Consider the following 21,239-nt stretch of genomic DNA (forward strand, 5'->3'; position numbering starts at 1 on the left):
CACCCGTAGCAAACCCCTTCTGTGTTGCGGTCAGCACTGACCACGGCATAGAAGGGGTTAATCCGCCGGCATGGCTGTAAACAGAGATGCCGACGGATACAGCAGGGGCCCGGCTATCAGGGACTGCCGGACCCCTGCAGTGGTCGGGCGTGCACCACTCCAGTGCCCGCCTGATCACCATGACGTACTATTACGTCAAAATGCGGGAAGTCACTGACTTCCATGAAGTAATAGTATGTCACATGTTGGGAAGGGGTTAATGCGAACAGTATTGTTTACTGATGTTATTCTTCATGTGTCATTTAATCTAATTTATCTTTTTTATCCCCAGCCCCCATCCAAAAGTTAAGAAAATTTATTTAATATGCTATAATACCCAAAAAGGGTTCCTGTAAAAACTACAGCTCATCGCACAAAATTAAATGTTTCAAAGAGCTAAATTAAATTAAAATAAAATAAAGGATGACTGCTGGAACACGGAGTGGAAAATGTAAGTGGTTACTAAGGGGGTATACCAAAACTTTGTTATTGGTGGTGTATTGTCAGGATAGACCATCAATATCTCATTGGCCTAGTCAGATAATCTGATGTTAAGCTGTTTGTGTACCTCCAGCTCCGAAACAACACGGCTTCATCCAACAACTGGTTACTAAAGCCGTGCTAGTTAATGTGAGCAGTGCTGTAGCAAAAAGCTCAGTTTACTACACAATGGACAGAGCTGTGTAGTTCTCATGCTGGAGCTTCACTGAAACAGCTGATTGGTTAAGTGTTGGTGCCCTGCTGATCAGATATTGATGGCCTATCCTATTGATAGGCCATTGAGCCATTAATAACAAAACATGTTATGCCCCTACATTTAGATACAATTATATATCCCTAAGGAGTTATAATGCACTTACAGTATGCTTTCTGAGTTGTGAGAAAATTACTGTGTATTTACAGATGTTTGAGACATATATTCAAATTTCTACTATAAAAGTCGTGACTTTTTTCTGTTTTTTCCCCCCAATTTTATGTGACTGTTAGGGAGTTGAAAAAAAAATGTTAAGCAAAATAATTTTACAGTATGCAAATGGGTTAGTGGTAAAACTTACTTATAAGCCAATGTGGCACTAAAATGTTGCTTTATGTAGGCTTCTAAAACGGTGTTAAAATGTTGGAATTTCCTATCCGCGATGAGTCCAATAATGTAAATCTGAAATAAAGAATAAAATTAAACTAAAAAAGTGAGTGAAATGTATTATTAATTTAAATGTATTTAAAAAAAATATATTTAATAAAACTTAAACTTATTTCTTAAACTTATTAATTTAATTTCAGTTAATAAACTGGCATTCCCATCTTGTAATGTAATAACATACTGATTGGATATGCCAGAAGTTGAGAGGTTTATCCTATAGAACCCCTCAATTGTGAGAGCAAGGGATCTTAGCTCCTTCTGACTTTTTAACTGCAAAGATGTATTCCCATCCATTCATTGTGCAGGAAAATACAGCACAGATGCCTACACAGAGGTTCTGTGGGAAATGAGTTCATTAGACACATTGCTTAATTAGCACTCTTTCGATCTGAATATCATGGGGATCCTGGCAGTCTGTCACTAATTTGGAACTGATGGAAATTCTTTGTGATGTATCAACACCTTTATTGTGGTAAATTGGTTGTTGAAGAAAGCATTACCACTACGACAACGGGAAAGTCATGGCATTCAATAGAACACCAAATAGGTACTAAGCATAAGAGAGTTTATCAGTTTTTCTCAAAAAAGTCTCTTAACAATTGTGTTAACAAACATCATGGAATGCCTTATAATGCACAATGTCATACACTTATGTCAAATAATCATATGGACACAGATTCTGTGCCAGTGCTATCAAACGAGGCAGCCTAACGTTGATTAGCAACCAGGTACCAGCTGTAACATCCTGGAATAGAGTAAGTATGCTGCTTCACATTCAGGTTTTTTTAATGTAGTATTTGAAAACAAAATCCAGTGTGGATCATAACAGGAAAGAAAGTATTAAGGGCAGATATATCTCACTTTTTTGAATCCACTCATGGTTTTGGCTACAAACAACACATTAAAAAACCTGGATGGCAGCACCCTGAGAAGGGGTGAAGCGGGAACTTAAAAAAAATAAAATAATAAGTGGACCCATTTAGGTGGGTGCAAATTGACAGAAGGGAGGGACAACAGAGGTAGTTAGGGCCAATAATACACTAGTGCAGCACAAAATACCCCCCCAAGTAGTACCAATTGCAATGAACAAGATTCTAAAATACGAATATATAGCACTATATTGAATATAGTGCTATATATTAGTTTTTTAGAATATTCGTCATTTATTCCCCATCTGAAGTCATGATTCCTGCCTGCTTAAGTTGCTTGTGGGCCAATGACTCATTGGCCCACAAGCAAGAAGCAGGGAGGAATCATATGTTCAGATGGAAAAAATGCCAAATATTCTAAAAACAAATATATAGCACTATATTCTAGTGCTATATATTAGTTTTTGACCAATGCCTGTATTGATCGCGTAATATTCGCATATTACGCGATCATTACCTTGCTGATTTTCGCGTAAAAAAAAGAGAATGTAGAATATTACGAATATACGAATTTGCAAATATATGATGAATATTCGACAGAATATTCGCGAAATATTACAAATTTGAATATGAAATTTCCCTGTAGGATCTGTAGCGAATCCGCCCTTGACCCCGAGTATGATCCTGGTTATTTAACCCTTTAAATTCTAAATAACAGCTGCAGTGTGTAGGGGAAAACTAGTTTCATCAAATTCATAATGACACGTAGAAAAAAAGTTAACATAATGTTCAAACCTAACAGTGTGTGTGTCGTGGAATAAAATGTAATAAAACTAAATTGACTGCAATTTCTGTTAATAAATTGCATATACCTGAAATTGTTACCAGTAAAAGATTCAACTTAAAAAAAATCACACACAGCCACATAGACAGGAAAAAAGGTTAACACTTTCTGACAGACATTTCTTTTTCCATAAAACTTTGCTTTAAATATAAAAAAACAACAACTCCCAAATGTTATAATTTTTGGAATTCTGGAAAATCGTTTAAAGGGGTATAACAGCATGAAGCATTTATCACTTATCCACCGGATGCTGACTGCTGTTTCTGGTATTGCCACAGACTAAATAGAGAACCAATGCACATGGTCAACCACCAATCTGCTAAACTCCTCCAGTTGTGGTCTTGTTACTGGGATAAACAGAGGACCAGGACTCCCTGGTTTCAGGGGATGACTGGCCCACCAGAGTACCAGAAAATCCTCCGGTGGGTCCAAGCTCTGACCCCTAATAAAACAGGTCCCTTAAAGAGGACCGTTAAACTGTTCTGACATTATAATATCAATACCTGGCACTGTAGGGCATGTTTACTAGATGTAATATTGCCAATTTATTTTTTCTGATACGCTGCTCTGTTACGCAGCTATGCCCCTTGTTCTGTTTTGGCACCCCGTATGCTAATAAATAGCAGCAGTACAGGGAGGAGGAGATGGCAGCTTTTCTCAGGGGGCGTCTTTCTCCCTGTCTGTGAGCTGTCCAATCACAGCAGACCACGTCACAGCCATTGAGAAAAAAACAGCTCCTCTTCTCCCTGGCTGTGACATGGTCTGCTGTGATTGGACAGCTAACAGCCAGAGAGAAGGGGATGCCCCCTGAGAAAAGCTACCATCCCCTTTCCTCCTGTACTGATGCTATTGATTAGCATACGGGGTGCCAAAACAGAATGGGGTCACCGCTGCACAACAGAGCAGTGGATCAGGAAAAAAAATATAGCAATATCACATCTAGTAAACATGCACTACAGTGAAAGATATTGATGTTGTAATGATAGAACGGGTGAAAGGTCCTCTTCAAGGTCCTATATAATCAGAGTGTGAGCCCTCAGAATAATGGTGGGCCTAAGGGACTTCAGTCCAACCCTGCTCATTTTGGTGATCATGGGGATACCAGCATATGGACTCTTATTGGTCTAGCATTTATCACTTATCCAGTGAACAGGTGATAAATGTTTCAGCCTAGAATACCTAGAAATGGGCTGGAATTTAAGAGATTAACAAAACCGCTCTAGAGAAGATTACAATAACCTCTCCTCTGGACATCCACAATTATGGAGCTGTATTCAGTATTTCAACTTCAACAAGATTTTTACACGTCTTTCTATAGGAGTATAAATATTTTAAATACTGTTACAAAGCATCCTTTGGCACCTTTATCATATAAAATAATGGAAATTAACCATTCTTAGATATTTAATATAGGTGCTCTTTAAATAACTATGTGCAAGATTACAGAAGCAGGGTTGTACCCTTAATTAATTTTAAATATATTTGTAATACAGTCTTACAGTAGGCTAAGGACACAGGGTATTTTATTAATGGGCTCATCACATTTTATTTAAGGCATGAGAGGAATAAGAGAGACATTCTTACCAAAGCATCAAAGACTAGTATGTCATATTTGTTTGAATGTGAATGCTCCATCATGATGTTAAACAGGGCATCAAGAGTGTCCTGAAGAAACTACAAATAGTAAAGATATTAGTAAAACAAAGGATAGTGATCTTACTGTACATCACAGAAAATTCTGGTCTCTAGCTATCTTTTGATAATTTTATTTAGTGCTATTTACAAAGTTACAACTAATAAATGAGAAGTTTTAAAATGCTGAATTCTTCCATCAATGTGGTACAGTTTCAGTTGAGAACAAATCATTGCCATGCACTTATTAGTATAAGAGATCAACATAATTTAATACCTTTTTACAGTATTCTTTATAAGGGTCAATGCTCAATTTTTATGATCTAGAAATCCAACTTTCATGTTTAGCTATATAATTAACCCCTTCCAAATCAGCCACTGTAAATATATATCACTTTATCAACAATAAATTGCATTGTCACAGTAAACCATTAACAGTTCCCTGTCAGATGCAGAAAATACAGCTGACTTTCTGTATGTGGAAGCTACTGCATCCTCCTTCAGGCCAATGCTTTGGGTATTCTATGTCAGAAAGGGAAAGTGTGATGCTACCCTAAGCCCCAGAAGTAATAAAGCAAAATAATACTTTGAATAAGTAATGTTTGAATGTTAATCTGTTAAAAGAAACAGAGCAGAAAAACCTAATAAGCCAAGTGTGAACCAATCTTTGGAAAGTCTGAAAGACTCGCAATTAAATTTTTACTATTCTGCAAAAAGCTTCCTGTAAATGATTTTTGTAAATAAAACATTTTTCTACCAAAAGTTCTAGATCTTCTTAATGACAATTTCAGATGATGCCTTTTGAAATAAGGGTCAGAGAGTCTCACCTCATTAAGTAGCAGTTCCTTAACCAGTTCAAGACCAGGCTATTTGCTGCTTCCTGATGTGTATTCACATCAGTGTCCATTGAGAAGGCAGCGAGGGTAAAAAAGAAAACGTCCTTGGCTTCTCTGTGGGGAGCACTGCTGTCACTGACATACTGCTGTATGTTTAGTGTGCAGCTGCTAATTATGCAAGGATGTTCAGGACAATATGGAGTCGATATGAAAAAATACATACTTTTACAACTTCTTCTCCGTCCACAAGCTTCAGTTTTTCCAAATTTTCTTGCAGAAGTTCAGGCTTCATGCGCCACTTCAGAAGTCCAAGTAGGCCAACTAAAATATTAGGGAATATTTGTATCAGTTTACAACCATATTAAATACAGAAATTTCATAAATTTGCATTTTAGGCACAAGAAGTTAGCAAGTATGGTAAATCATCAATTTGTATACATTAAAAAACAGATTACAACCATAACTCTATGTACTTTGTATGCATATCACCACATGGATGGATCCAGTCTCTTTCCACAAGCGAAACACATACTGAATGAAATGTCATATGGGATTATTGAAAGAAACTGGATATTTCATTCACTCACAGTCCACAATTGACATTTTGACTACACACATCTCTGAAGCTTTGAGATTGTATGCTGTCCCTTTTATTTAATATTATATTAAGATATACCATATTTTTCTCATCATAAGATGCACTTCCCCCCCAAAAGTAGGGGGGGGAATGGCATTGCATCTATGAAGTAAATACTAATAATCACTTTTATTATGCATTATTAGTACACAGTAGGACCAAGGTGATGTTAATATAGCACACCTGGTGCCTGCTGTACTCACCGCTCTCTGATCTTCTGACAGACGTTGTGCTGTGTACAGTGTTCTGACTGCGTACAGTGTTAGGGCGTATTGTGCATTATGACCGCATGCTGTGCAACATAAGGTCACAGTGCATTGCAGCGCCAGCAGAAAACTAAAGGATTGGTGAGTGCAGGAGCAGAATGCTGGATCTTGTGAGTGGCAGTGCTGTCAGGAGGAGTAGAGGTGAGTTATTTTATTCTATGTCTTATCTGAATTCTGAGGAAGCTTGGAGGCTGAACTGAGGTCTGATGAGGAATGGGGCTCTGATCTGAGGTTTGATGAGGAATGTGGGTCTGATCTGACATCTGATGAGGATTGGGAGTCTGATCTAAGGTCAGATTTGGGGGTCTAATTTAGAGGTCTGATCTGAGGTCTGAAGAGGATTAGGGCTATGATTTGCTTACTGTTGATTACAGTTACATAATTGCTTTATGCAGAGGATCCAACTGCAATTAATGATATATGTACCACTAGAGTTAGGGTATTTCCACATGGAATCTGACTGCAGATTCACCATAGACTTACAGAAGATTTTTCCATCCTGTGTGGACATACCCACATAGCCAAGTCAACATTCTTAAAGATGCACTCTAGGATCCTCAGGATAAGCCATCAGTATCTGAGCAATAGGTGCCCAGTACTCTGCACCAATGCCAATAAGCTTTTTTTTGGGTAGCTCCATGCACTATAGAGATGGTTACTGCAGTGCTGCTCCTACTGAAGTGAATGGGAGAAATTCTGTAGTAACCAGTTCTGTCAACTACACATTGCTACAGAGCTATCTCAAAACAGCTAAATCGAATGGGTGCAGGGTATTGTACCTCTGCTGATCAGATATTGTTGATGAATAGTGCAGATATTGAAAAGTACAATCCTGGACAATTTAACTCTTTTAACTCTCAAGTTAAGATGAGTCCTTGCAATGTTTATCAAACAAATTTTGCCTGTGGCCTGCTGAATGAGGCAAACATCATTAGGGAACACTATTGCCATGAATGGGTATTCTTTGTCTAAAACATGTTTTGATAGGTGATACATGTAACATCCACATGAATGTCAGGACCTCAAGGTTTCCCAGTCGAACATTGCCCCACCTACATCCACCCAGCCAGTTTGCTTTCTGCTTCACAATGGAACCAATATGAATAAGTGACATGGAAACTGGAGGGAACCTTATGCCATTGATATGAGAAGTGAACATTGACTGCAAAGTTGCAAAAGATTGAACTGACACACTAAAGTGGAGCAGCTCACTTAAAAAAAAAATAAAAAAAACAGAGGGCTACCAGGTGTGTCTAAAAACAGTACAGAGAATGCTACTGAGTATGGGCCTCAAAGTTGCATTGGCAGAAAAAGCTTTAATTTTCGCAGCAGTATAGGATTTGGAAATAGGTTGCCTTCTCTGATGAGTCTAGTTTTCTGCTTCATCAAATGGATGGATGTTGGCATGTTAGACCAAAAACATCAGAGAACAAACACTCTGGTGAAAGAAGACAAGCTGATGGTGACAGATTTATGGCCATGGGGACTATTTTTGTAGCATTCTTTGGGTCCACTCATCCAAGGCACTGTTCACATTGTAAAGCAATGAAATTGCAAATCGCATTGATCTTTATAGATAAATATATATAAAAAGTGACAATTTCCACTAATAAACATATAATAATAAAGTCAAATGCACACATAATTGTAGATTAAAAACTGTCACATATAAGTATATAACAATATACAAATATACCATATACAATACACAAATCTTATTCCTATCTTAACTTCCGAGAAATGATCCATAAAAATGCATAAGCTCATGTCTCAAGTTAAGACCATTAGGATGGCTAGTATCCAATTTAAAAATCCAGAAAGCTTCCCTTAATCTTACAAGACGCTTTAAATCACCTCCTTTCTTTTGTAACCTCACGTGTTCGATAGCAAAAGCTCTGAAGTGTTTCACATTTCGTTCATGTTTTTGTATATGTTCACATTTGCAGGATTATCAATGTAGTTGAGGTGCTCCAAAATCCTAACTTTGAATTTTATGATGGTGCAGCCCACAAGCCATGCAGCGGATAACATATACAATACTGATAGAATTACAATTAATATAAGATTTAATTGAATATATGATAGAGGAGTTTGCATTATGGAAAGTTTTTGTATTTACTGCATAATTACATGTGCGGTAGCGGAAGCTGCCACATTTAGTGAAACCTTTGTAAGTGAGCCAAGTTTTATCCCTTTGTTTAACCTGTTGTGTATAGAAGGAAGGAGATAAAGTGTTACCCAGAGTTCGAGGTCTTCTGGAAACGATTCTGTATCCCTGCCTCAACATGCAGCAAAGTACATTATCATCATATAGTATTGGCAAATATTTTTTAATTGTTTGTTGTATTATACCAAACTGTTTGCTGTACATTAAGACAAGGGTAGGCATATCGTTCTCTGTTTTGTACTCGTCAACTTGAGTGTCTACATTGTAGTGATTATTTGCATTTTGTTTTTTGTTTTTATTTCTGTCACTACCACTGTCTTTGACCCCTCTACACTTCTTTTTTGTCACATTCTGGGAAGAAAAACCCTGGGGAGGAAACAACAGTTCCTCTCTAGTTTTATTCCTAGTGATCTCCTAACCTCTAGAGATCATCCACCTAGGGTAACCTCTTTGTGACAAACGTGTCTAGACAATCTGAATTTCCCTTTCAAAAGCCACAGAAGTGCGAATTCACCCACAAGAATCGATTTAATCGTGTGGACCGGATGATGACTGTCCGCACGCAAAATCGTATTTCCTGTGACTTCCTTACGAAATGTTTCACTTTGTATTATATGGCCAGATATTCCTGAAAGTTTAAGGTCCAAAAAATTCACACAGTATTGGTCCTCAATATAAGTTAAATGCAAATTGTAGGGATAATCTTCGACATAATGAAAAAACTCCTGTATGGAAGGCACATCGCCCCGCTCCATATAAAAATATGCAAACAATCTCTCAAACCTTTTGAATCCACCAGTGATTTTGAAACCCTGGAATTGGAAATGTTAAATGCCACAGAACAAATGGAAGAGCATATTACTGATATTAAACACATGAAATTCCAGAGGGATCTCTACGATTACAAACATGATCAGGTGTATGAGTGGGGCAGGAGGGATAACCCGCACTCCACACCTAAATCCATTCTCAAGAAAAATTCAAATAAAAACAAAAATAATAGAAGACCTAGGTCATCAAGCAAATCACAAAGAGTGAGCTTCTCCTCAGAATTACAGTTAGGTCCATAAATATTGGGACATCAACACAATTCTAACATTTTTGACTCTATACAACACCACAATGGATTTGCAATTAAACAAACAAGATGTGCTTTAACTGCAGACTGTCAGCTTTAATTTGAGGGTATTTACATCCAAATCAGGTGAACAGTGTAGGAATAACAACAGTTTGCATATGTGCCTCCCACTTGTTAAGGAACCAAAAGTAATGGGACAGAATAATAATCATAAATCAAACTTTCACTTTTTAATACTTGGTTTCAAATCCTTTGCAGTCAATTACAGCCTGAAGTCTGGAATGCATAGACATCACCAGACGCTGGGTTTCATCCCTGGTGATGCTCTGCCACGCCTCTACTGCAACTGTCTTCAGTTCCTGCTTGTTCTTGGGGCATTTTCCCCTCAGTTTTGTCTTCAGCAAGTGAAATGCATGCTCAATCCGATTCAGGTGAGTTGATTGACTTGGCCATTGCATAACATTCCACTTCTTTCCCTTAAAAAACTCTTTGGTTGCTTTTGCAGTATGCTTTGGGTCATTGTCCATCTGCACTGTGAAACGCCATCCAATGACTTCTGAAGCATTTGGCTGAATATGAGCAGATAATATTGCCCGAAACACTTCAGAATTCATCCTGCTGCTTTTGTCAGCAGTCACATCATCAATAAATACAAGAGCACCAGTTCCATTGGCAGCCATACATGCCCACGCCATGACACTACCACCACCATGCTTCACTGATGAGGTGGTATGCTTAGGATCATGAGCAGTTCCTTTCCTTCTCCATACTCTTCTCTTCCCATCACTCTGGTACAAGTTGATCTTGGTCTCATCTGTCCATAGGATGTTGTTCCAGAACTGTGAAGGCATTTTTAGATGTCGTTTGGCAAACTCTAATCTGGCCTTCCTATTTTTGAGGCTCACCAATGGTTTACATCTTGTGGTGAACCCTCTGTATTCACTCTGGTAAAGCCTTCTCTTGATTGTTGACTTTGACACACATACACCTACCTCCTGGAGAGTGTTCTTGATCTGGCCAACTGTTGTGAAGGGTGTTTTCTTCACCAGGGAATGAATTCTTCGGTCATCCACCACAGTTGTTTTTCGTGGGCTTCCAGGTCTTTTGGTGTTGCTGAGCTCACCGGTGCGTTCCTTCTTTTTAAGAATGTTCCAAACAGTTGTTTTGGCATGCCTAATGTTTTTGCTATCTCTCTGATGGGTTTGTTTTCTTTTTTTTCAGCCTAATGATGGCTTGCTTCACTGATAGTGACAGCTTTTTGGATCTCATCTTGAGAGTTGACAGCAACAGATTCCAAATGCAAATAGCACACATGAAATGAACTCTGGACCTTTTATCTGCTCATTGTAATTGGGATAATGAGGGAATAACACACACCTGGCCATGGAACAGCTGAGAAGCCAATCGTCCCATTACTTTTGGTTCCTTAACAAGTGGGAGGCACATATGCAAATTGTTGTAATTCCTACACCGTTCACCTGATTTGGATGTAAATACCCTCAAATTAAAGCTGACAGTCTGCAGTTAAGGCTACTTTCACACTAGCGTTCGGGGTTCCGCTTGTGAGCTCCGTTTGAAGGCTCTCACAAGCGGCCCCGAACGGATCCGTAGAGCCCTAATGCATTCTGAGTGGATATGGATCCGCTCAGAATGCATCAGGATGGCTCCGCTTGGCCGCCGTTCCGCTCAGCAGGCGGACATCCGAACGCAGCTTGCAGCGTTCGGGTGTCCGCCTGGCCGTGCGGAGGCAAACGGATCCGTCCAGACTTACAATGTAAGTCAATGGGTACGGATCAGTTTGAAGTTGACACAATGTGGTGCAATTTTATAACGGATCCGTCCCCCATTGACTTTCAATGTAAAGTCTGGACGGATCCGTCTGACTAACTTTCACACTTAGAATTTTTTCTGAACTATAATGCAGACGGATCCGTTCTGAACGGATACCAACGTTTGCATTATAGGAGCTGATCCGTCTGTGCAGACACCAGACGGATCCGCTCTGAACGCAAGTGTGAAAGTAGCCTAAAGCACATCTTGTTCGTTTCATTTCAAATCCATTGTGGTGGTGTATAGAACCAAAAATGTTAGAATTGTGTCGATGTCCCAATATTTATGGACCTGACTGTAGATACCGTGGAAACATCTGATGGCTCACATGATTCATTACAAAGCTCCTCACAGACTGACATTGAACTCAGTAGTAAACCAAAGGTATCCTATTATAAGAAGAATAAAAATACAAATAAAAATCAAATCAGCGAAAACAGGAAATCTTCAAAAAAACTAGTCCGCTGCGTGTGACGAAAACATGCAAATACCTTTTACCAGGTCGACACGTCAACAAAAAAGATAGAACCATACCAACAGAAATTTTCGGTAGATGTATTAAATTTATCTGCTGTAGTGTTAACAACTGAACAGATAGAAGTTCTTAAACTTGGTTTGAATTATGTACCATCAGTAGATTTTGACCTGTTTTCCACTCTGTTGGACATTAATAAATTCATAAGACAACTGACTGTTGCGAGACATTTTAGTGATACTGACACAGATGCTGTTGAGGGAGATGCAATCCAGACATGTGCGACTAATGTTGATAATCAATATTGCAACTTGATGTTTAAAGAGCAATTATCTCTTGCATGTCTGAATGATCTCCAAAGGGAAGCAGATGCTTCTAAGTACTGAACTAAATACACAAAAGTTCAGGACTCACAACCCTGGGTTTTATCCAATCATGTCTCGCACAGCCAATATGGATACCTTTCAGGACATTGTTGAGAGGGAGTTGAAAGAAATACATGGGCGCCGCCATGACAGCAACGGACAGAATAACTTGTCCAAAAGCCACAAAAAAGCATTACAGGAATTATCCGAAAATAAACGTATCGTAATTAAGATGGCGGACAAGGGAGGGTCCGCTGTTGTCCTGGATAGTGACATGTATTGCCAAAAGATAACAAATCTCTTCTCAGATTCTACTACATATCGGACAATGGACAAAGATACATTAATACAATATAAGATTTCTGGAGGTCCTGTGTACGGACTTTGAATAAGGCCATATTACTCAGTCTGTAGTTACCCCTACCATGCATGCCCTTCTGAAAGTTCACAAGGGCCAATTTCCACCTCCTTTACGCCCTATAGTCACAGGAATTGGATCTCTAACAGAGAGACTAGGTAACTGGTTAGATTGTATTTTACAACCGTTGGTGAAACGGATTCCACTTTATGTTAGGGATACCTCTGCAATATTGAGGTCTTTCCTTAATATGACCTGGAAAAATGTTTATAGGCGGCTCACGGTGGATGTAATATCGTTATATCCTTCGATTCCACATAATATGGCTATACTTCGCTTGAATTCCCTTTGCACAAGTATAGTACAGTAGAATCTCCAATGAGTTTATCGACTATGTGCTTATTGTGACCGAGTTCCTAATGTCCCACAATTATTTTACTTTTAATTCTAAATATTATGTCCAATCCACAGGCGTGTCAATGGGTTCAAAATATTCGCCTTTATTGGCAAACCATACTATGTTCTATTGGGAAGAGAGAGATGTGTATAGTACAGACAATCCATTTTCTGAGTACATTGTGTGGTATGGCAGGTACATCGACGATCTGCTCCTTATTTGGAGCGGCGATGTGCCTGCCATACAGGAGTTTTTTCATTATCTCGAAGATAATGTCTACAAATTTGCATTTTACTTATATTGAGGACCAATACTGTATGAATTTTTTGGACCTTAAACTTTCAGGAATACCTGGCCATATAATACAAACTGAAACATTTCGTAAGGAAGTCACAGGAAATATGATTTTGTGTGCGGACAGACATCATCCGGTCCACATGATTAAATCGATTCCTGTGGGTGAATTCACACGTGCTCGTAGAAACTGTAGCACTTCTGTGGCTTTTGAAAGGAAAATTCAGATTGTCCAAACACGTTTATCACAAAGAGGTTACCCTAGGTGGATGATCTCTAGAGGTTTTGAGATCGCTTAGAATAAAACTAGAGAGGAACTGTTGTTTTCCTCCCCAGGGTTTTTCTTCCCAGAATGTGACAAAAAAGAAGTGTAGAGGGGTCAAAGAAATAAAGAAATAAAAACCAAAACCAAAACTAAAATTCAAATAATCACTACGATGCAGACACTCAAGGTGACCAGTACAAAACAGAGAACGATATGCCTACCCTTGCCTTAACGTACAGCAAACATAGTAACATAGTAACATAGTACATAAGGCCGAAAAAAGACATTTGTCCATCCAGTTCGGCCTGTCATCCTGCAAGTTGATCCAAAGTTCCACGCCGGAGAGGGAGCGTGAGAAAGAGAGACTACATCCAAGGGAGATAAATGGATGAAATTTTATTTTGATCGAGCGGAAATATGGGAAAAGTTATTAAAGCGCAAATGTGGGTTAAATTATTGAAGCTCAAATGTGGGAAAAGTAATTGAAGCGCAAATGTGGGACAACTTGTTAAATTTTAAGCATTGAATGAAAGGAGGTGATGTGCATCAATTAAAGAAGAATTTTTTAAAATTTTATTCCCTGTCACCTATGCAGAGCAGGTCCAAAATTGTAAAATGTCAACCTAAGGCCCCTTTTACACGGGCGAGTATTCCGCGCGGATGCGATGCGCGAGTTGAATGTATTGCACCCGCACTGAATCCTGACCCATTCATTTCTATAGGGCTGTGCACACGAGCGGTGATTTTCACGCGTCACTTGTCCGTTGCGTGAAAATCGCAGCATGCTCCTCTTTGTGCGTTTTCTTCACGTAACGCAGGCCCCATAGAAATAAATGTGGCTGCGTGAAAATCGCAAGCATCCGCAAGCAAGTGCGATTTTCACGCACGGTTGCTAGGAGACGATCGGGATGGAGACCCGATCATTATTTTTTTCCCTTATAACATGGTTATAAGGGAAAATAATAACATTCTGAATACAGAATGCATAGTACAATAGCTCTGGAGGGGTTAAAAAAAAAGAAAAAATAATTTAACTCACCTTAATCCACTTGATTGCGCAGCCGGCATCTCTTCTGTCTTCTTCTTTGCTGTGTGCAGGAAAAGAACCTGTGGTGACGTCCCTACGGTCATCACATGATCCATCACCATGGTTAAAGATCATGTGACGGACCATGTGATGACCGGAGTGACGTCACCACAGGTCCTTTTCCTGCACACAGCAAAAAAGAAGACAGAAGAGATGCCGGCTGCGCAAGCAAGTGGATTAAGGTGAGTTTAAATCTATTTTTTTTTTTTTAACCCCTCCAGCCTTATTTTACTATGCATTATGTATTCCGAATGCAATTATTTTCCCTTATAACCATGTTATAAGGGAAAATAATACAATCTACAGAACACCGATCCCAAGCCCTCTGTGAAGAAGTTCGGGTTTGGGTAACAAACATGTGCGATTTTTCTCACGCGAGTGCAAAATGCATTACAATGTTTTGCACTCGCGCGGAAAAATCGTGCATGTTCCCGCAACGCACCTGCACATTTTCCCACAACGCCCGTGTGAAAGAGGCCTAAGAATGTAACTTAAAAATTACAGAAATGTATTAACCTGTCTACTTGGTAGAGCAGGGGTCTATGACAGAAAAAAATTGTTTATTGTCACCCGAAAGTGTAAAAGAAAAATTATTGAAATTTATTATGCTGTCAACTAGGTATAGGAGGGGTATATTACACCCAAAAATTTGTGAATTTCATCCGAAAATGTAACAGACAATTTTTTTTTATTTTTTTTAAACCTGTCTACTAGGTGTAGCAGTATTACATCACACCCTAAAATTGGTGAATTTCACCCAAAAATGTCTGACAAACTGACAAAGTAGTGAAATGACATAAAATAAAATAAAATACGCACAAAAAAAAAAATAATAATTGATTTATGAGGTGGAGTTCCGTATAGAGTAGGAGTTTGAGGAGGCGGTGGACGTAGCGGTGTAGGTGGAAGCGGCGGTGGAGGAGGACGCGGTGGTGGAGGATGACGTGGTAGCCAACACTGGATTTTGGTTTTAATTTATTTTTATTTTATTAATTAGGGTACACTTCAAAAGAGTGTAAAATATCCAAAAGACAAGAATGCGCAATTGCGCTGCAGTATAACAATGGCTGATTAAGGCCGGTATACATGTCTTTTCTGCACAAGGTACAAACAAGTCCTGTGGGATCCATGCCTGGTTCATTTTAATGAACGTGAGCTTGTCCACATTGGCTGTGGACAGGCGGCTGCTCTTGCCTGTAATGATGCACCCTGCCATGCTAAACACACGCTCAGATAATACACTGGCTGCAGGGCAGGCCAGCACCACCAAGGCATAAAGGGCAAGCTCAGGCCATGTGCCCAATTTGGAGACCCAGAAGTTGAAGGAGGGCAGACCCGTCATTCAGTACGTGTAGGCGTGTGCACACATACTGCTCCACCAGGTTGGTGAAATGCTGCCTCCTGCTGAGACGTTCCATATCAGCTGGTGGTGCTGGTTGTTGTGGCGTGCTGACAAAGCTTTTCCACATTTCGACCATGCTAACCCTGCCTTCATAGAGACCTCTTCCTCTGCCTTCGCCTTGTGCTTCCACTGTGCCCCCGCTGTCAGGTGGGAATGCCACCAGCAGCGCATCTACCAGCGTGCGCTTATACTCGCACATCTTACGATCACGCTCCAGTGACGGAATTAAGGACGGTACGCTGTCCTTGTAATGGGGATCCCGCAGTGTGGCCACCCAGTAATCAGTGCAAGTTAGAATGTGGGCAACTCGGTGGTCATTGCAGAGACACTGCAGCATGTAATCGCTCGTGTGCCAGGCTGCCCAGAGGCAACGAAAAGCTGTCCTCTGTGGGAGGTGTATCGTCTGTGTCCTCTGTATCCCCCCAGCCATGCACCAGTGATGGCCATGAGCTGGTCTGGATGCCACCCTGCTGTGAACATGGTTCCTCCTCCTCCAACTCTTCCTCACCCTCCACCTCGTCATCCTCCAGAACTGTGCCCTGGCTGGACAATTGTGTACCTGCCGTTTGTGGGTGCAGGAATCCACCCTCGGTGCTACTTGTGAATGACTGCCCGGAAACCCTAAGAAATGATCCCTCTTCCTCCTCCTCCTGTGCGACATTCTCTTCCATCATCGCCAGCAGCGTTTTTTCAAGGAGTCATAAAAGTGTGATAGTAATGCTAAGAACGGCGTCATCGGCACTGGCCATGTTGGTGAAGTACTCGAAACAGTGCAACAAGGAACACAGGTCTCGCATGGAGGCCCAGTCTTTGGTGGTGAAGTGGTGCTGTTCCACAGAGCGACTCACCCGTGTGTGCTACAGCTGAAACTCCACTATCGCCTCCTGCTGCTCGCACAGTCTGGCCAGCATTTGCAAGGTGGAGTTATACCTTGTGGGCTTGTCGCATATGAGGCGGTGAGCGGGGAGGCCGAAGTTACGCTGCAGCGCTGACAGGCAAGCAGCAGGGTGAGAACGCCAAAAGCATGCACAGACGGCCCGCACTTTATGCAGCAGCTCTGACATATCGGGGTAATTTTTATGGAATCTCTGCACCACCAAATTCAGCACATGCGCTAGGCAAGGGATGTGTGTCAAACCGCCTAGTCCCAGAGCTGCTATGAGATTTCGCCCATTATCGCACACCACCAGGCCGGGCTTGAGGCTCACTGGCACCAACCACTCATCAGTCTGTTGTTCAAGGCCCATCCACAGCTCCTGCGCGGTGTGGGGTTTGTCCCCCAAACAGATAAGTTTTAAAATTGCCTGCTGTCGTTTACCCCTGGCTGTGCTGAAGTTGGTGGTGAAGGGGTTACGCTGACTGGATGAGGAGCCGGTAGAGGATGAGGAAGCGGAGTAGGAGGAGGAAGCAACAGGAGGCAAACTGAAGCGCCCTGCAATCCTCGGTGGTGGAAGGACATGCGCCAAACTGCTATCCGCCTCAGGCCCAGCCGCCACTGCATTTACCCAGTGTGCTGTTATGGAGATATAATGTCCCTGACCGTGCTTACTGGTCTACGTATCCGTAGTGAGGTGCACCTTGCCACAGATGGCGTTGCGCAGTGCACACCTGATTTTGTCCCCCACTTGGCTTGCAGTGAAGGGATGGGTCGCCTGGAAAAGTAGTGGCGGCTGGGCATGACATACTGTGAGACAGCCACCGCCATAAGGCCTTTAAAACTATCCGTATTTACCAGACAGAATGACAGCATTTCAAAGGCCAGTAATTTAGAAATGCTGGCATTCAGGGCTAGGGATCGCGGGTGGGTAGGGGGGTACTTCCTCTTCCTCTCCAGTGTTTGGGAGATGGAGAGCTGAACGCTTCTGTGGGACATTGTGGAGATGCTTGGTGACCCAGGTGGTGGTGTTGATGGCAGATCCTCTGTTTGCGGGGTGGCAGGTGGCACTGTCACTCCAGAGGTGGATGAAGAGGCCGAGACTGCAGCAGAAGAGGAAGCAGGAGGAGCCAGAGACCTTTCTTGGTTTTTGAGGTGTCTACTCCACTGCAGCTCATGCTTAGCACTTAAATGCCTGGTCATGCAGGTTGTGCTCAGGTTGAGAACGTTTATGCCTCGCCTCAGGCTCTGATTGCACAGCGTGCAAACCACTCGTGTCTTGTCATCAGCACATTGTCTGAAGAACTGCCACGCCAGGGAACTACTTGGAGCTGGCTTTGGTGTGGTCCCTTGCTGCGGTGGGCAGTAGCAGGTGTACTGTCTAGGGGACGGCCGCTCAGCTTTGGCACCCTGCTCCCTCTTCTGCTGTGCTCGTGGCTCTGTGCGACCACCGCCTCTTCCTCCGAACTACATAGGTCATTTGCAAGACCTTGATTCCATGTGGGGTCGAGGACCTCATCGTCCTCCACATCTTCCACCCAATCTTCACCCCTGCCCTCCTTGTCGATCTGCACACTTTCGAAAGCCACAGCAGTTGGCACCTGTGTTTCATCATCATCCGAGACGTGCTGCGATGGTCCTCCCATGTACTCATCTTGAAACATAAGTGGTTGGGCATCAAAAAGCAGAAGAGACTGCTGAATGACTTGGGGCTCAGACTGCTTGGCTGATTTGCAAGGGTGTGAGGTGAAAGACTGATGGACATCAGCTGCAGGTGCCAACTCTGATCTTTCAGCAGGAGACTGGGTGGGAGACAATGTGAAGGAACTGGAGGCACTGTCAGCAACCCAATCTACTATCGCCTGTACTTGTTCAGGCCTCACCATTCGTAGAGCTGCATTAGGTCCAACCAAATACCGATGCAGGTTCTGTCACCTACTAGCACCTGAGGAAGGGGTTTCACTTGTGCGTGTAGCTGGCACAGATCGGCCACGTCCTTGCCCTGCAACAGGAGCTCCACCAGCAGCACCACGACCTGGGACATGTCCCTTATTTGACGCTCTCCTCATATTTCTCAAATTTAGGATCTTGTTTAATTAATAGCAGAATAGTACGACAGTATATAAAGGTTGGATCTCACACGTACAGATGCTGACTAGTCCGCAATTAAAGTTTGTTGTCCAAAATAGCTGTTTTTCAAATAACTGAATAGATCCACAGTATCTAAAGGGTGTATCTCACACGCCAAGATCCAGACTAGGCCGCAATTTAAGTTTTTGGCCAAAAATTGCTGTTTTTCAAATTATTGAATAGAACCACAGTATGCAAAGGGTGTATCTCACACTGAAATGTTTATGTTCGGGTCCAGGGTCCAAAAATCCTAAAGTTCGGTACAAACCCTAGAGGAGATTTTTATTGATCATTTCTAGGAAGTTAAGATAGGAATAAGATTTGTATATTATATATGGTATATTTGTATATTGTTATGTACTTATATGTGACAGTTTTTAATCTACTATTATGTGTGCATTTGAGTTTATTATTATATGTTTATTGGTGGAAATTGTCACTTTTTATATATAATTATCTATAAAGATCGATGCGATTTGCAAATACATTGCTTTACAATGTGAACAGTGCCTTATATAGGGAATAGAAGGTTCCTCCTTTTCCTCTTTTACCATCCCCCACCCCTTTCAGGTGAGGGTGGAACCATTTGTTTTAGTTCAGTATTTAACCTCTGGGAAAGACATTGTTCACAGTTAAGAATAAGAACTTTGTTCGAAACGCGTTCAATGTTGCATCACTTGTAGGTGCACGTCCTGTACAATGTTTCTACTGCCTGAATAAAGATGAGGATTTTAAGCTACCAAAGGAAACGTGAGTGCTGGAGCTTTTTTCGTGTTGATCTGTATACTAGAGGCTTACCTGCCTGTTCCATGCACACGGGTGATCCAAGATGATTCAGTGAGCTGGATATTTGCTCTACTAATTGCTATACCATCTTAATCACCATGTTTACTCTATAGATCTTTCCCCATGCACCTTCCAGCAGCTGTGGAATGCACTGCAGTCAACATTGCTCCAGATAGCAGTGACAACGTACCAGGACCTTATTGAGTCACTACCAGCTCGCCTGCTGTCAGTCCTGCACGTGACAATTACTCTGGATATTAGCTGTTGGTCATAATAATGTGACTAAACTTGTGTACTTCAGTATGTTATGTCATTAACTTTCATGGTGCTTTACATATCAAATACAGAGGGGTTTATAAATTATATATTATATAAAGAAATGATAAAAACATGAAAAATTCACATGGGCTTACAGAGCGATAGAATTGTACAGCAGGTAAGAGGGCCTGAATACAAGGACTTACGATCAATGAGAGAAAGAGAGCCCTCAAGCTTTTCAAAATCTCTGCTTCCTTTAATTCATTAGGAATAAAAGACTGCTGTATCTTAAATTTCCGCCAGTTTTCTGGCATATAAAAGCCGCATACTGTGTGTTGGTAACTGTTTAAACACCTCCGGCACCGCCCAAAGTTATCATAGACCGGCAGCGCCTTCAGTCTATAATAAATCAGGCCCTAAAAGTCGGTTTTGTTCAAATATGTCACAAGTGTAGAAATAATTATAGTAAAAGTATGACTATCAAATTGTCTTTTCTAACCAGCCAAGCATGTATGTCTCTATCACATGGCCATATTGTCATCCCCTAGGAATAAACAATTAAATGAATTTATACAAATAACAGTTTTGTAAACCGGAAAACCTGTTTAACCCATTCCTGACATGGGGCATACATGTATATGTCAAGAGCTGAATGTGCACCACTGCAGCCGGGAGCCTGCTGCTTTACACACAGATACCTGACAGCGGCTGTGATCTACAATAAACCAATCATGGACTTTTAACCCCTCAGTGGTCAACTGTGACCACTGCATCTGAGCCGATATTTTCCAGAAGTGCTACGCTTCTGTGGACCGAATGGCTCTCCCTTGCTGAGATTGAGAAGCCGTTTTGTTGCTTTTGCAGCCCCACACCTTCTGAAGGCTCCCAGGCTTGTAATAGCAAATTTGCCACAGGCTGGGCTTGATAGGAGCAGACTGATTCTGCCATAGACTGCAATGGAAAATTATTGCGGCATAGGGAGAAGCGATCAGACAATTGCAAGGTAAAGTCTTGTAGGGGGAATAAAAATACATTTAAAAGTTAAAAAAATAATAAACAAATAAATATATATAGCTATTAAGTCACTTTACCGCCCCAAAAAATGTAATCAAAAGTTATCAAAAAGTTATACAAACCCCAAAATGGTATCAATAAAAATTAAACATTTTCCTGAAAAAAATGAGCCCTCATACAGCTATTTAGACTTAA

At 41.1% G+C, this 21,239-nt stretch overlaps 1 protein-coding gene across 2 annotated transcripts in view; it reads right to left on the reverse strand.

The window, feature by feature from the left end:
• Positions 1 to 21,239, reverse strand: part of DOCK2 (dedicator of cytokinesis 2) — a 1,232,183-nt gene that overhangs the window by 823,458 nt on the left and 387,486 nt on the right. For both annotated transcript variants that reach the window (XM_040442815.1, XM_040442808.1), the window contains exons 19-21: positions 5,585 to 5,682; positions 4,478 to 4,567; positions 1,095 to 1,195 (exon numbers count right to left, since the gene is read on the reverse strand). In XM_040442815.1, the coding sequence (XP_040298749.1) occupies positions 1,095 to 1,195; positions 4,478 to 4,567; positions 5,585 to 5,682 (289 nt within the window). The remainder of the gene's footprint in view (positions 1 to 1,094; positions 1,196 to 4,477; positions 4,568 to 5,584; positions 5,683 to 21,239) is intronic.

The sequence above is a fragment of the Bufo bufo genome, chromosome 1 (assembly GCF_905171765.1).
Source record: "Bufo bufo chromosome 1, aBufBuf1.1, whole genome shotgun sequence".
NCBI classification, from domain to species: Eukaryota; Metazoa; Chordata; class Amphibia; order Anura; family Bufonidae; genus Bufo; species Bufo bufo.